This window comes from Pezoporus wallicus, unplaced genomic scaffold, assembly GCF_028554395.1.
Source record: "Pezoporus wallicus isolate ANWC-B61680 ecotype Strahan unplaced genomic scaffold, APGP_CSIRO_Pwel_v1 contig_8517, whole genome shotgun sequence".
Taxonomy (NCBI): domain Eukaryota; kingdom Metazoa; phylum Chordata; class Aves; order Psittaciformes; family Psittacidae; genus Pezoporus; species Pezoporus wallicus.
The window spans coordinates 1237250-1253404 of NW_026635263.1; the positions used below are offsets into that span (position 1 = coordinate 1237250).

At 53.6% G+C, this 16155-nt stretch overlaps 4 protein-coding genes across 4 annotated transcripts in view; 1 reads left to right on the top strand and 3 right to left on the bottom strand.

Moving 5' to 3' along the window:
• Positions 1-5: 5 nt before the first annotated feature.
• On the bottom strand, positions 6-4972 carry GEMIN4 (gem nuclear organelle associated protein 4). The gene is made up of 3 exons (XM_057415701.1): positions 4850-4972; positions 1518-4760; positions 6-119 (listed from the first exon to the last, which is right to left on the bottom strand). Exons 1-2 carry the CDS (start codon positions 4857-4859, stop codon positions 1558-1560), a joined length of 3213 nt encoding a protein of 1070 aa, XP_057271684.1. The 5' UTR covers positions 4860-4972; the 3' UTR covers positions 6-119; positions 1518-1557.
• Positions 4973-6105: 1133 nt separating this feature from the next.
• Positions 6106-10547, bottom strand: GLOD4 (glyoxalase domain containing 4). The gene is made up of 9 exons (XM_057415975.1): positions 10355-10547; positions 9923-9972; positions 9005-9125; positions 8125-8269; positions 7790-7926; positions 7360-7446; positions 7009-7122; positions 6835-6921; positions 6106-6325 (listed from the first exon to the last, which is right to left on the bottom strand). The coding sequence occupies exons 1-9, from the start codon at positions 10442-10444 to the stop codon at positions 6260-6262; spliced, it is 897 nt and encodes a 298-aa protein (XP_057271958.1). The 5' UTR covers positions 10445-10547; the 3' UTR covers positions 6106-6259.
• On the top strand, positions 10496-12490 carry MRM3 (mitochondrial rRNA methyltransferase 3). The gene is made up of 4 exons (XM_057415803.1): positions 10496-10773; positions 10891-11135; positions 11502-11669; positions 11866-12490. The coding sequence occupies exons 1-4, from the start codon at positions 10496-10498 to the stop codon at positions 12396-12398; spliced, it is 1224 nt and encodes a 407-aa protein (XP_057271786.1). The 3' UTR covers positions 12399-12490.
• A 1345-nt stretch (positions 12491-13835) lies between these two features.
• Positions 13836-16155, bottom strand: part of NXN (nucleoredoxin) — a 51195-nt gene continuing 48875 nt past the window's right edge. Inside the window, exon 8 of the mRNA XM_057415790.1 lies at positions 13836-14985. Within this exon, the coding sequence (XP_057271773.1) occupies positions 14803-14985 (183 nt within the window). The 3' untranslated portion in view covers positions 13836-14802. The remainder of the gene's footprint in view (positions 14986-16155) is intronic.

Consider the following 16155-nt stretch of genomic DNA (forward strand, 5'->3'; position numbering starts at 1 on the left):
CTCTTACCTCCTGCTGCTGCTGGACTCAAACCCCACTTAACCCAAAGGTGCTTTTTCACTATAACTGATGTCCGTGGCTGGTGGTCCCAGGGTTGGAGGTTCCGGTGTTCCCAGCAGGGCTGGAGGAGAGAGAAGCTTGTGCCAGGACAGAGGAATGGTTATGCTGTTTCCCGGTAATGCTGGCAGAGCAGAGCACCCATGGCTGAACAGCAGGATGGGGACAAGCGACTGCTAGGCCCTTGTCTCACCAACACATGGGGCACTATGTAGAGCCCTTCATCAGCAGGGGGTGCAACTTCCATCCTCTTCCCCACCTTCAGTTGTTTTTCTGTCCCACACCCCCCCCCAGTGGGTATTTAAAATCCTCTGCCCTGCTCTCCCACCAGCACCCCGTGTCCATCCCTCCTGCCCCTCTCAGTGCATAAGGAACCAGCACTCCCAGAGCAGGGCACTGAGCTGCACCCAGCCCATTTCCACCTTCAGTCTCAGCAGAATGGATACAGGCTTCCCAGCACCACGGGGTTCACAAGCCTTGCAGGTGGGTGTCAGTAACAGCTCAGTTCCTTCCCTGCAGCCAGCACAAGCCAGGGCAGCCACCTCCTTTCTGCAGCCCTCTCAGCTTGCCTGGGGGTCTCCTGCTCCAGGGCAGGTACTGCACCAGCATGGCCTTGGCAGCCCCCATGCCCAGAGACCTGTAACCACTCTGTGCCTTTCACTCTGCCTAAAACAACAGCAGAGCTCTGGGAGACCTGGTTCTCTTGGGTCTGATCCTGTCCCTGCCATGGCTGTATTCTGGAAAGAGTAAAATAAAGGGCCTCTTCCAACATGCGGTCAGTTATTGCACAAACACTACGGTTACATTAACGACCGAGGCCAGCTGATGTTATAAACCGCTTGCAACCTCTTACAGATGTTTTTATCTCACTGTTTTAACTGCAAGTAACGCGCCTTATGTAAGGACAGAAACAGAAAGCCAACGAGGCATCTCTGTTTGCACTAACACCACCCTATTCACTGTCAGGAGACCAATAAAGATTTCCTTTCTGAGTCACACCACTGGATGTTTCTCCCATGTGCTGTTCATTTCTGGGTGGGGGTGTTAACACGTGGGGTTACTGCTGCACCCCCACCTCAGCACACGTATTTCCCAAGGTTCTTGCCCATCCTGAGCTCACCTGACTCACATCCCAGTGTCCGGCAGCACGTGTTGAACCCAGCAATCTACCCAGGACACGGGAGGGCTAGCGGCAGGGGAGCCCAAGGGAAATGATTTCCCTGATGCCAGAGGCTGATGGGCTCTTTATAAACCCAGGCTGCCAGCAGGCAAAACTGGAGCCATGGGCCCAGCAGCTTGGCTCAGGAACAACTGTGTCCAAAGCTATTCCCACTGGAAAATTAGGGAGTGGTTGTTCTGATCTATCTTTACACAGCCCCTTCAATAGGCTGGAAGAATACACGGGGGGGGGGGGGAATAAGCTCCAAACAGAAAAGTAGAAAGGGTTTATTACAGATCTTACAGCTTCCCACGTAAGAGGTCCCCTCTGTCACTCCAGCCCCTCAAGCCGGCTCCCCACCTGAGTGTGCTCCCAGCTTGCTAAGCTTCTGCAGCAGGGTGCCACGCAGCTCCTGGTCACTGACGTTGTCCGTGATGGACTCCAGGAAGTGCCTCTCGTTGGCTCTGTGCAGCATGTTGCTGGGGGATGTATCAGCACTGCTGAACACCTCATACTGCAAGAGGATCTCCAACGCTACCACCACCAGCGGCTCGCTGCACCCCTGCTCTGGCAGCATGGCAGCGACGTGCAGCAGGTGGCAGAACATCTGGATGCAGATGAAGGACACCTCCTGTGTGAAGGTCCCGTCCTCAGGGTGCGAGGGGGACCCCGCGATGCTCTTGACAGAGCCCAGCAGGTCTGTCAAACTGCTGCAGTAGAGCTGGACCACATGGAACCAAGCCTCTGCTGGCAGCCAGGTGGAGCAGCTGGAGCTGCAGAGGAGCTGGAAAGCCCGCAGGAAGAGCATGGAGAACTGGAGGTAGCAGGCAAATGGCCGGAGGTTGAGCAGGGGCATGTGCTGCACGTACTCAAGCGTGTACGGCACATGCAGGATTTGCCTCTGCAGCAGGTTTTCAACCACATGTGCAAGCCTCTTCCATTCACTGTGGCTGCACCAAGGGAGGACCTGTATGAGGGCCACCAGGAACCCTTTGCTGAAGAGATTTACTTCTTCGGGGTTGTCCACATTGACTGTGAGGAGCGTCAGCATCGTCTCCCTGAGCGCCGTGGAGATGCAGCAGCATTCCATCCATGCCAGGAGCCCGGTGCCCGGTCCATAGGCTGGCAAAGGCTGGGATGTCCACTCCTCCTCGGGAAGTGTGCAGATCTCAAACAGTGTTGCCGGGACCTCGTTCTTGAAGTGGTCTCCATAAAGCTTCTTCAGCCGCAGACCAATGGTCCAGTCCAGCAACGCCACCCTCCTGTGAAGCCAAGCGAGTGACTGGACCCACAGCTCAGGGGAAGGGGCAGTTTCTGGTCTTACCACCTCACAGAGCTGGCAGAGGATGTTCAGTATCAGGTCTTTGGTCTCCAGAGAAGGAAAGAGCTGGTCCCTAGGCCGATGCCAGTACTTTGTGTAACCATCTAGAAGCTTGCAGAGGCTGAGGAGAAGTGGGAATGGGTGACAGGACTTGATCCAGTGTTCTTCTGAACTAGACTGTATCCCCAAAACCTTACTGAGGATCTGCAGGCTCAGCTCAATGTGAACAGAGTCCGACTTCAAATAGGGAAAGACAAAGGTTTTGGTCACCTCTGCTGGTGACACAAGGGGGGTGGCTGAGCTTGGCTCCATAAGAAAGGCCAGGAACTCAAGGAACTGTTCCTCTTCCCTCGCAGTGGAAAGCCTCCCCCATACTGCCTCCTCCAGACACCTCAGCACCAGGCTGCGTGGCCTGCTGGGATCATCGTGGGTCTCCAGGAAGCTCAGTACTGGGAAGGAGCAGAGTATTTGTGCAAGGAACTGGTGAGCTCCCAGATTGACTACAGCAAGGTTACAAACCTGCTTCACTGTGGCCTCAGGGTACATCAGAGTGAGCCTGGCCACAGAGGCCACAGCTCTGGTCAGGCCCTCATCAGACACGCTCTTTGTGAGTTGGTTGAAAGTCACATTTAGATCCTCCTGAAATCCCTCCATGACAACCTGCAAGTTCAGGGACAGACCCCGTCCACCCCAGGACACCAGGATGCCCGAGATCACTTGGTTTTTGTCAGTTAATGACAGCTCATTGTAACACTCCACAATGGCTTTGGTCACTTGCCTCTGTAGCTCTTGGGACTCCTTGTCTTGGTGGAGCATGGCAAAGCTCACCAGCGTCTCCAGCAATTTCAAAACTAGCTCTGGTTTCTGGAAGAGAGCTTTGTTTTTCACAAGGCAGCCAAGCCAGTCCCTTGAAAAGGCCCAGGTCTTCTCAGATGCAAAAATGGAGCACATTTCCACATGCCGGTCCAGCTTTTGCTCAATGATTGTCATGGCAACTGAAGACACAAGGCTGGTGTCCAAATCCTTGCTCTTCAGGCTGGCACTGATCTCCTTAAGCAAGTCCTTAGAGATCTGTGTCAGCTTTAACACTACACGTGTCTCATCCTCACCCAGGTCTTTAGCTTCTGAGAAGCAACCCAGGTTCTTCCCAAGGGTGGTAAGTGTATCCACGAGCCGGTAACTCTCATAGCAGAACTTCTCCTCAGAGCTGCCTAGGGTTCCCTGCAGCTCCTCCCCCCAGGCATGCAACAAGCTAGACAGAAAGTCCAAGCCAACAAAGAGCTCCTCATGGGAGAGCTTGGCCATGGACAAGAGGCTCATGCTCCTTTCTGCCTCCCTCACCTTCTCATCCAGCCCTCTGTGGTGGTACATGCTTTCAGTGTCACCAGTCCAGAGGCTGACCACAGTGCTGATCTTCTCCAGGTACTCTGCCACAGGGAGGGGGCTGCTCTCTGACTCCAGCTCAGTGAACATGGACAGTAGCTCTGCCAGGTTGGCCACAGCATAGCACTTCATGCAGGGCAGGGCAATGCACCCATAGATTCGCTTTAACCCCTCTATTAGGACCATGAGAAGGCTGGTGGCAGCAGGGGGGTCGTTCAGAGGATCAGGGTCACCCTTGAATCTCTTTGGGGGCTGGAGGCCATCATCCAGGGAGGACTCACACTCATGCTGACATATGAGAGCGCTGAATGCAGAGACTGTTGCATCTTCCTCTCCCTCCTTGTGCTTCATCACCTCCCACCACACATCCAAGAAAAGCCTGATGTCTGATGGGGATGTCTCACTGGCGATGTACTCCACCAAGTGCTGCAGCTGGCTCCGGCACACATCCTGGGGCAGCGCCAGCAGCAGGCGCACAAAGAGCCGGGGCTCGCTGAGAGCTTTGACGAGCTCGAAGAGGACGGTGTGGTTAACGTCGGGGATCATCCTGCCCATGGAGAAGAAGCCATCCTCCTTCCAGCCCTGGTCCAGCGAAGCAGCCGGGGGAGCCGGCAGCAAGACTTTAGCCCAGACGATGGCCACAGCCTCCTCCTTCCACAGGCTGTGCTGCAGCGGTGAGCGACAGAGGGCCCCGATCTCCCCGAGGGCGTCGGTGATGGGGGGTCCCACGCGTGGCCAGTCGGCTTTGCGCAGCTCCCGCAGCGACCGCGGCTGGGTCAGCCGTGCGGCCAGCAGGAACCCGCCCTGCAGGATGGCCGTCTCCTCGCACACGCCCCACGGCCCTGCGCGGGACACACCGTTACCTCGGACCGGCCCCGGCCGCTCCCCACCGCGTCCCACCCGGCCCCGCTCCCCCCAGCCCCACACCTACCGGCCTCCATGGCTGCGGCGCGCCCGGCTTCCGGCGCCGCGATCTGACGTCGGAGAGGGCAGCAGCGCTCCGCCCGCAGCGCCCCCTGGCGGCCCGGCGGTGGCGCCGCCTCTCCCGCCGCATCCTTCCTGTAATTAATTTGCGTGCACGGAATTAAAAGAAAGCCCGATTAAAAGGGAGCGGAAGCCCCGGTACACCGAAGCAGGCACACACACCGGCCTCCGGGACCGCTTTTATTAGTTTAAGGGTGATACTGGCAAGCAGCGGCAGTTCCAGGGTGCAGCTGCACATGACACTGACTCGATCAATACGTGATTCAAAATCATCATTGAACCTGAACTGAAAAGCTCAAATGAGAAAAAATCACAGTGATTTTTCCTGCTTAAACTCAGAACACTCACTGCAGGCACTGACACGCCTCGGTGGCTGCCGGCACTGCTTTTCCTGCTTTTACTCTGCTAAACATAAAAGGTTTTTGCAGAGAAAGATGACAAACCAGAAGCATGCCTGATGCAGACAGTACTATAATTACTCCCCGCATTCCATTCCACTAGCAAAAGCAGAGTGACTTCATTCCAATGGAATAAATCCAAAACTGTTACTTCCAAAGGCAATTTCTCATCAAAAGCCAATTGCAAACCCACATTCAAGTCACCTCCTGGTGCCTCTACGGACAGCACAGTGCTGCCTCACACCTCAGAGCACAGCCCCGGCTCCTGTCTGGAATGTGATAGGCTCCTTGGTAAGGGGTGGAAACCACCACATCAATAATGTGACCCCAGTAAGAAACACACCCTGGGCTCCTCAAGTGAATATTTCACCTCGAAAGCTGGGGAAACATCTTGGAATGAAAACAAAGTTTGCTCCAGACTATAATGTTCATGTGATCTAGTGAGTTATTTTGCTGTTCACAGCAAACAGGCCCAGGCTGTGACAGCTGAACTGCTCCAGTTCCCCGTACCCAGCCCTTCCCTTCAGCCCCACACTTCACTACCGAAGCAGGGTAGCTGCAACACCCACAGCCTCCTAAAAATCCCTTCTCTAAGCAGGAAATGCAGGACAACTAAAGCCAGTTAGTTACAGAATTTGGTACTGTAATCAGTCAAGCACTCTCTTTTTCAAGTATAACAACACAGAAGTGTGAGGTTTTCCTATCAATGGAGGACCTGTTTTAGAAGCCACAGGCTCAACCTTCTCCCTGCTGTGCAACCTGACTATTCTGAAGGATAAACATGCTTGAAAGGAGAGAGCAGTAGGAAAAGACAAAAGCTTAAATCAAACAAATCAACCAGTGTGGGACACAAAGGCACCCCCTTACTGGAAGGGGTAATGCAACGTGGTACATGGGATTGGCGTATTTCTCTTTGATGAAAACCACAGCAGGAAGGAGCAGTCCAGCCTCTCCTCCAGCTAAGCAGCAGCCTTCTTCATATTGTGCGCAGCAAACCACTTGTCACTGTTGTCTGACGCCATGGCCTGTGTGGAGGAAAGCATTTACACGTTCAGAACCAGGGCTGAGCTGCTGCTCACACTCACCAGCCCGCCCCGCACCCCAGACTGACCACAAGGACACTTTGTAATCAGGAGGAAAGCTGCTAGTAAGGAAAACAGACACTGAAAATCAGCCACATGAGCTGGTAAGATGAGCAAACCAGGACAGTTTAAACATAGCCTTCCCACAGAGCTCACACTCCGTACCAGAGCCCCTCTGCTGTCAGGGACATGGAGCTGCACTGACACTACAGCAGCTCATCATTCCCTGCAGTAACTTACATGAAAGTGTGGTGACACAACACCACCCGGCTGCCCCAAGAGCGAGGCTGGAAAACTCTATCCAGGAGTTTTGAAAGTGAAGTTTCAAAACTGATTTGTTTTCCTTAGCAAGATTAGGATTTGCTTCTCAGAAAACCTCCACATGGAATGAAAATTAGGTTCTACAGGTAAATGATCAGGAGGAAAATGGACGTGCAGACAGCACTACTTACATCATCCAACAGTTTGGCACTGTTAGGGTCCACCTTGGACAGATCTCTAAATGCTTCATCTCCCACAAAGCAGATCTCGTGGCCATCCTAAACCAAATGCAAGAGCAGGAAAGTTAGATAAATGACAGGAAGACATTTAAATCTAATTCAGCTGCTATTTCCAATACTACTCACAGGATCGGCCAAAATAACCACTTGCACTGTGGCTTTGCCAGGTGTGTCCAAGCTGACCAGAGGTGTTAGAATTTTCTGATTCTCCTTTTTCATCAGCGCTTCAATCTTTGGCAACTTGAACAGAAAACAAACAAAAGTCTGCCCTAGTCAGGTGAAGATCAGATGTACTCAGACTGTTCCCATGTACAGCTCCCCATTACCCATAGCTCCACTGCATTCCCACTGTGAAGAACATAAATATCTGCCCAGTATTATTTTATTCGCAACTGAGATATTTGCCAACACTAGAAATTAACTTCCCACCATCCAGCTCTGGGCAATGCAAGGTGGGGAGAGAAATGTGGTTGTTACCTCTTCCTTTGCACAGGAGAAGGCGATGCGCCCAAACGCTGTCCCGTGATCCACCACTCCTCCAACAGCCTTCAGCTCCAGCTTACACTGACAGAGGGAAAAAGCAAACCTGACTTGCAAGGGCTCTGCTCTCCACGCTACATTCGCTCCAGCTTTTCAGTCATGTGGATGGCTTCAAAATCACCCATAGACGTATTTCCCAACAAGACAGAACTACCAGAGCAAACCACAGCTTTTTTTTTTTTACTTAAAAAATGCCGTTGAGTGTACACAAGCTTTAATTAAAGTACACAGAATTAAGTGCACAGTTGCTTTAATTAAAACCTTTTTTCACCTTTAAGACTGTTCTCATGGAATAAGAGGTTGAGAGGTTTCTATGATGAGATGTAACTCTTAAAGATCAGAAGTAGAAAGTTTTCCAAGGACTAACCTGGTTATCTGCATAGCCCAGCAAAGCCCTTTGCTTTTCCTCATCCTTCTCATAGATTTTCATCTCGAGCAAATTAGACCAGTAATTAATAGACTTCTGGAGATTGGAGACACCCAAGGTCACCTTCATCACAGGATCTTGAAGAATGAAATCATTTGAAATTGGTTACAAGTATACTGTGTTTTAAAAGCACAGTTTTACATTCTTCAGAAGTAAGGTAGAGAGAACAAAAGCGTGTCTGCTTTGTAAAACACTGTCAACACAAGTGCACAGCCCAGTTTAATAGCCCACTCATAAATCTCTCGAACACAAGAAAGAGCAAGTGTATGTTTCACCTTTCTTGAGCTGTTCCTTATCTTCCAGATAGAACTTGTATCCCCCTGGGGCTTCAGTTTCAAAAACACCAGCGGTGACTTCTCTGATGGGCCACCCCATCTTCTTAGCATTGCTCACAGCCTGGCTGGACACAAGCGTTATGCCCTGGTGAGAAGAGAACACAAAATTCACAGAGCAGATGCTGACCAAATCCTGTCTTTTAACAATCAGCCTCTACAAATGACTAGAAACAAACTGGAAAATATGCTTTTTATAACAGATAGACCATACAATCTCCTGAGAGCCAAATATCCTGCTCCTAGAAAGTATGCTTAACCTTATTCTACATCCCATTATATTTTGAATGCATCCATTTGCCTTTCTTTCCCATCAAAGGGAAATGAAAAGCAAAAGGAATTTAGAACTCCGACTCAACACATTGTACAGAAGCAGAAAATCGAGATCCTAACTGTTCTGCCAGGTTAGGCAGCCATCCATGGCTCCAAGTGGCCATTCCCTGGCACACCACAGGCTGGAGGAAGAATATTAATTAGCTATGGGGAAAAGATGAGCAAACACATTACATGTATTCATACATGAAACATGAGATCTTCATTGGCTGTCAGCAAGTAAACAGTGAAGAAATAACTAATAACAAATAAAAGAGTGTTTTCCTACAGCAAGATCCTTCTTAGCTAACCATTCCATGTTGGCAGCAAATACCAGCTGTCCTACACACACAGCAGCTAAGAGGGGGAGCTTATGGAAGCACTTCCTGGATCCTAAGTGAGCACAAAGCTGCTCTAGTTTCTGGTATAACCTATATGTCAAGCAGACTCCTAACTGTAAAAGTGAAATGCTTATAAGAAGAAAGGTCTTGCTGCTAAGTGTGGTACTCACCAGAAAGTCATTGCCCAGGCGATATTCTCCAATTCCATAATTGTAAGTCAATTCTGCAACAAAGTGGTTGTCTTCTGGCCCATAGCCCACCATTGTTTTGCTCCATTTTCCATCATAAGGGCTGGAACATCCACATTTAATTGGCATGAGTGTTGGAAATAAACCTTGAGAATTGAAGTACTAGTGTTCCAAGGAAGAACTGCATCTCTAGAGTAATCAAACGGTACAGGAAGCCAGTAGCCTCCCATCAAGTAGGAGCTGATACCTATGAAGAGTTCTGCTCCCAGCTCAGTACACAGCAGACAGGCACCTCCCAGTCAACGCCTCTGACCTCTGCCTGTAGTTCATGACCATACAACAAAAGCAATTCTACCTTCTTTCAAATGGCTCACATTTTAAGAGCACAAGCTGCTCATTAACTGGAATTATAGCAGCACTTTCTCATTAAGAAAAGTAAGTGGTTAGACACCAGGGTGTAAGATTTCTTTCATCGTTCTATGATTCTGTGGGGAGTAAAATCACAGAATCCCAGCCTGGTTTGGGTTGGAAGGGACCTTAAAGCTCATTCATTCCCAGCCCCCTGCCACAGGCAGGGACACCTTCCACTAGAGCAGCTTGCTCCAAGCCCGTGTCCAACCTGGCCTCGAACACTGCCAGGGATGGGGCAGCCACAGCTTCTCTGGGCACCCTGTGCCAGCGCCTCAGCACCCTCACAGGGAAGAGCGTCTGCCTTACATCTAACCTGATCTTCCTTTGTTTAAACCCATCACCCTTGTCCTATTGCTACAGTCCCTGATGAAGAGCCCCTCTCCAGCATCCTTGTACTTAAACCCCCCTCCTCCACCAACAACCCAACAAAGCCCCTGTTTAACAGATGAAACAACAATACACAACGGGTCTTTCATGGGCAGCACTCACCCGTTGCAGCTGGCTTTGCAGCCCTCCTCGAACTCCTCATGCCTCAGCACCTGCCGGATTAGGCGAGGAAACGCTCAGGGGGGACACGTCGCTTCCCTCCCTCCCCCTTTCACTTCACGGCTGTCACCGGGCCGAACCGGCGGCTCCGGGGCACAGAGGGCGAGGGCCGGAGGAGCCGGGGGCCGCACTCCCGGGGCTGAGCGGGTGCGAAGGCCGGGTACGACCCGCTGAACCCTCCGCCCTCCCCTCAGCGCTCCGGTGGTGACACCGACCCCCCCCCCCGTCCCCTCAGGGCCGCTGCTGTGGGTGACACCGACCCCCTCCGTCCCCCGTCCCCTCAGGGCCGCTGCTGTGGGTGACACCGACCCCCCCCCCCCGTCCCCTCAGGGCCGCTGCTGTGGGTGACACCGACCGAACCCCCCCCGCGCTCACGCTCATGCCCAGCAGGTCCCGGTAGAACCGCGCGCTCCGGGCCCGGTCGCCCACTTTGAACACGAAGTGCAGCGCCCGCCGGCACCCCATGGCGGTGACGTCGCTCCGCGGGCGCCCGTCGCGCAGCGCTGACGGAGGAAGATGGCGGGGCTGGGGAGGCTGGCGCCGGGGCTGTGCCGGGCGCTGCTGAGGCCCGGCGGGCCCCGGGAGGCGGCTGCAGAGGGGAGGCGCGGGGTGCGGGCGCTGCGGAGGAGCCCCGTGCGGGTGCTGCCGCCGCGGAAGGAGCGGGGCGCGGCCGGGGAGAAGCAGCCGAGCCCCAAGAAGCACCCCCCTCCGCCGCCGCCTCCAGCGGTGGAGCGGAGCTCGGCCGGGCCGGGGCTGTGGTACGAGAAAGCGGCGCCCGGTGACAGGAGACTGGGGTGAGGCGCGGCCCGCGGGCATCAGCGGGGTGGGCTCGGGGCTGCCGGTACCGGGGGCTTTGGAGCGAAGCTCTCCAGGGCGTCAACAGCCCTTTTCCGTGATTAACTTCTCCATAGGAAAGTGCTGACTATCACCAAGTCGAAGAAGTTCCGGGATCACCACGGGAAGGTCCTGCTGGAGGGTCACAGGCTGATCAAGGACGCCCTGGAGGCAGGAGCTGTGCCGCATACCCTCTTCTTCAGCACCATGGGGCACCTGAAGGAGCTGCCCGAGGCCAAGCTGAAGCAAGCCAGCTTAGTTAAGGTGAAATTTGAAGACATTAAGAGCTGGTCTGACCTTGTAACTCCTCAGGGGCTTATAGGTAAGTTGCTTTGGAAACGGTCACAACACTGCTCAACGGGAAACTTACTTAAGTGGATAATGGCTGCCTTCACAATCTTCCCCTGGATGTTCCGGCAGTCTGTCCAGAGGGGTATGACCTGGGAGAATTCCCTTTCCTAGGATGCACTGAAGGTGCTAGCACTCGGTTTTAAAGGCATGTCGCTTTAGCTCCGCTGGGAAATAGTTCTCCTTCCAAAGCGTCACACTTCCCAAACTTCCTTTAAGCCATGCTTTTCCTCCTGCTTCCTCCAGCACATCCTTAGTGGGATTTCAGGCAAGTAAGCCAGAGACAACCCTCTCCTTGGGATGGGTTAGCCAGAAGCCTGTCATCACTTTGTCCCCTCAGGGATCTTTTCCAAGCCTGACCATACCAAGATGTCCTACCCTGCTGCTCAGCTGACCAGCTCCTTGCCACTGCTCCTCATCTGCGACAATATCCGAGATCCAGGCAACCTGGGGACTATTCTGAGATCTGCAGCAGGAGCAGGCTGTGAGAAAGTGCTGCTCACAGAAGGTAAGAGCCTTTCCCTGGGGAAAAAGAAAGTGCAGTTTGAGTAATTTTGGGGGTATGGCAGGGAATTAAGAGATGCTTGAAGATGTTGTTCCCAAGAGTTTGTAAGTAGTGTCTGGCACAGAGAGGATTTGCTGTGGGAAGCTGAATCTGATCTTTGTGGGATTCAGTGTCACCATTTTCCCTGCTTCCATCTCAGGCTGTGTGGATCCCTGGGAGCCAAAGGTGCTCCGGGCAGGCATGGGAGCTCACTTCCGACTGCCCATCGTCGCCAACCTGGACTGGGAATCTGTTCCCAGCAACCTTCCTGCTGGCATCCAGGTCTGCGTGGCTGACAACAAAGACCCGAGAGGAGCTGATGGGGCTGGCTCTGCTCCTGGCAGCCTTAAGGCTCCTGTGAAATCCAAACCCAAAGCTGCTCCTGAGCATGAGGATGAAGAGGGAGAGGAAGGTGTCTGCATCCCAGAGCTGCCTGCACAGTATTACTACGAGAGCTGGACACAGACTCCAGTGGCAGTGGTGATCGGTGGAGAGACCCATGGTCTGAGTCCCGACGCGCTTCACCTCGCAGCCAGCACGGGTGGGAAGAGACTGGTCATTCCCGTGGTGCCAGGCGTGGACAGCTTGAACTCTGCTATTGCTGCTGCCATTGTGCTGTTTGAGGGGAAGAGACAGCTGCTGCAGAGGCACAAGCAGGAAGATGAAAGGCAGAAGTTCCCTGTAGTGGGCTGAACTGAGGTTTGGGTGCTGAAGAAGCTTCTCTTCCCTTTGGTGCGCTGTAGAGTTAATAAAAGAGCAGCTCGGGCTGTTTGTTTTGCAGTAAACGAGTGTTGAACAGCTCTGGCAGTGTTAGAGCTGCGCCTGGCTGAGTGTCAGGCTTCCGGGAGAGCCTGCGGACGCTGCTGCCGCACGGGGATGCTAGTGAGAAAGGAAAGGCCGGCAGGAACTCTCGCCTTGCCGCAGCCAGCTCCTGGTTTTTCGCATCCAGCAGATCTGAGGCCTCAGGTCCCTCACTGCAGGGTCAGGACGCAGCTGCCGCAGTGGCATTTGTGCTGGCCCGGTCAGGCTGCTGGTGATAGCCCGTGTCCTTCCTGTGCTGTGTGGCCTGGCTGGTGGGTTTGGGGTCAGAAAGGCCAAATGACAGCCACCTGAATGGCTCCTGCCGGTGCTCACCCAGACCCTGAGCTCTGACAAGTGATAAGAGCAGCACACCAGCCCTGCCAAGGGTGCCTGCTGTATGCCAGGCTGGCTGCACGGTGGGTTGTCTCTGCTCTAGGAGCTAGGCCTCAGCATGGATGAATAAGGAATGAGGGAGGAGAAAGGTGGAAAAGGAGCTGCAGGCACTGCTACTCAGTTGCTGTCCCTCAGGGAAGAAGCACTGGTTACAGGGAAAGGAGATCCCAAAGCCTGACTGTACCTTCCCAAGGGCAACAACTCTGCTTACAACAACCCACCTCCGTGGATCTGGGATGTGCCGTGCAACCCCAGTCATGCTGGAGGCTCCCATGTTGCACCATGCTCTCTGCATTGCTGGCAAGCTCCATGTTGACAGCTACTGTGACAGCACTGACTTCTATCTGGCTTGCTATGCAGTTTAACATGCCAGCTGCTCAACCAGCTACTTAGCACTAGCCCCTCAAAAATCTCCAGTAAAGGGAATACGAGTTAATTTAAGGGTAATTTAGGGTAAGTTGTGGTAGCCAAGTATTGCAACCCAATGCAGCAAGCTGCAGCTTCCTAATGTAGCCTGACCAGCTCCTGCCCCAGCCACACACAGCCCCTTCCAGTTCCTTCTGCCCTGTCTGGCTCAGGAACCAGTGGGCCAGGCAGCATGGCTGCTCCTCCAAGGACTCACCAGTCAGTCAATCACTGCCAAATGCAGGAACCTCTGCAAAGTGCAAAACAGGGAGATTTACATGGTTCCTGGCGGCTTTCCTCAGCTCCTGCCCAGGTGGGTTGCTGTAGCAGCAACAAAAGGGGAGAGGCTGCGATCCTGCCACCACTGACTGATGAGCTGGAAGGGAAAAGCAGTGACTTGCACAACACTCGCTGTTCACCACATACCTCTGGGGCGCTGCCCTCCCAGGATGCTGCAGGAACCATCACAGCCACCGCCATGTCCCTCTCCCTGACAGCAGGACATGGCAATCGGCACCTCTGGGGACAAGGTTGTTGTAACAGTTTTATTACAAAGTTCCAATCACCATGTACAGTTTTTACAATGTCACTTTGGGGGGCTCGGCTGTGCTGCTTGGGTTAAGGGAGGGATTTTGTTGTTGTTGGGGGTTTTTTGGTTACTTTTTAAACAACAGCACCATTAACATTGAGTTTGGGACACACCTACAAAAAACAGCTCAATCAACTAACACAGAGGGGAGAAGACAATTCATACAAGAGAAAGGGGTGACAAGGGGATGGGGAGAGCACAAGGGAGAGACTAGAGAAGGGAGGGCAGCCCAGTGGTGGTCCTCCTCCTGGCTCAGAAAGGGAGGGATGGAGTATCACCCAGTGCAGGCGGGTGGACCCTGACACGCACAGCCAGCACCACCTAAGGCTGTGGGTGCTTGGGGTGGGAAATCCACCAGGAAAGGTCTCACCCCCCAGGAGGAAGAGCTCGGCTGCGCTGTGGTCTTTCAGAGGTTGTCAGCAGTTAAGACTTTGTCTTCGCCTCGTCAGGGCACTTGCATGGGAAAGGACGGCCAGGGGCAAAGGGGACAGTTTCCTTATTGCTTCCTTGAAGTCACTGGGTCAGCAGGGGTGACAGGAAAGGAAAGAAGGGGGAGAAGGACAAGAAAAGAGCCCCAAGAACCCCATCCACTGCCTGATGCATACGTTGGGAAGAACACCATGCAAAAAGATTTGCCTGCTAGCTAGTGCCATGTATAAAATAACAGTAACAGTTCTGGCCTGGTTATTAGAGAATATATCACCATGAAGCACAAGCAAGTCTCCAAACGCCAACAACTCCCTGCTGAAAGTGCATCTCAAGGAGTTTGCTTAGGAGAAGGATTCACTGCGTAAAACAAGGCACCACAAGAAGGTTGGATACTGGGTCAGGCGTGAGGACACGCTGGAGAATCCACAAGCGGCAGAAGAGACCTAGTTTTAAATAATGTCTTTTGGCACAGAAGCCCCCTTAGATGGGCTCAGGTTTTAGCTTGTCTGCTAGAAAGTCGCTGACAAAGGCTTCCACGATTTCAGGTGTGATCTCCTCCACATCCATCACATACTTGGCTCGGGCCGACATGTCCAGGATGGTGAGCAGGGGTGCAGCTTCGGGCAGGTTGGTGTAATCCCGCAGGGAGTCGGTCATGTCATCCTGGAGGCCAAAACAAGAGGGAGAGAGAAGTCATCAGCAGAGGCAGAACACCAGGAGCAGTTTACTGCTCCCGCACCATGGTCCAGACCACAGGTATCTTCCCAAGGGACTGGGCCTCACACCACCACTGCAGTACCATGAGCACAGCACCCACCTTGCTGCCTGCAGATTGCATCAAACCCAAACTGGGCTGATTTATCCCAGACTGGGATGGGACTAGGCATTCCTCCAACCCTTCCTGTGCAGGGCACAGCTCCCAGAACCCACAGACTGACCCACTGCCCAAGGCTACTCTGGAGCTTCTGGGGCAGGAGCGATTTCAGCATCCACAGTTCAGGAGCTGGGGACAAGTGCTCAATGCGGGGACTGGCCAGCCCCTGCTAGCACAGCCACATCCCTGCTGCTCACAGGGGACAGATGCCGAAGGGACCTGTGTGCAGGGAGCAAACCAGAACATGTGAATGGGACAGCCCTGTGCTTTGAGCCAACGCCAAGACCCCAACAGCAGGTCCAAGCATCCGAGTGCACACACTAAAGCCACAGAGCTCCCCAACAGCACACGGAGCTCCCCTTAGCCAGGCACAGCACCTCTAGGTGAAGGTAAGAATTTGTCTCTGCCAAGGCTGTGCAATGCAGAAGCCGGCACTGGGGCAATTCATTTCCTGCTCCCAGCCAAGCCCATGAAGCACAACATCCAAAACAAGGCATTCCCTGAGCCCCTTTCCAAGGGCAATAATGGGAATGAATCAATCCGGTGAGCGGCTGGGGGCTCTGCGGCACGCGGCAGCCGCCAGGGTAACTCCTGTCGCGCCTCCCCTTCCATTGCAGAGGTTTCTGGCGCAGTCGGACCACGTGGCAGGGAAGGGCGAGCAGGGCTGGGACCACTGCCTCGGGGCTGGTGGTCCTGGCTCTGCCTCAGCCACCCCCACCCTTCCCGCCTCCCAGCCGAGGTGTCAGGGTGCCTTTTCCTTTATCTAAATCACTGCTAAGGGACCCAAACCCATTTTTAATCAATGCAAAACCAGCCCAGACAGCACTGGGAGAGGAATGGGAGGCGCCGACTCCATCCATGGCCAGGCTGCTTTTGTGCATGGGGGCCAGCGGAGACCTGGGGCCAGTGCTCCCAGCTATTGAGGTGACGGATGAATGGGACGTGCCGGACGCTCCCCA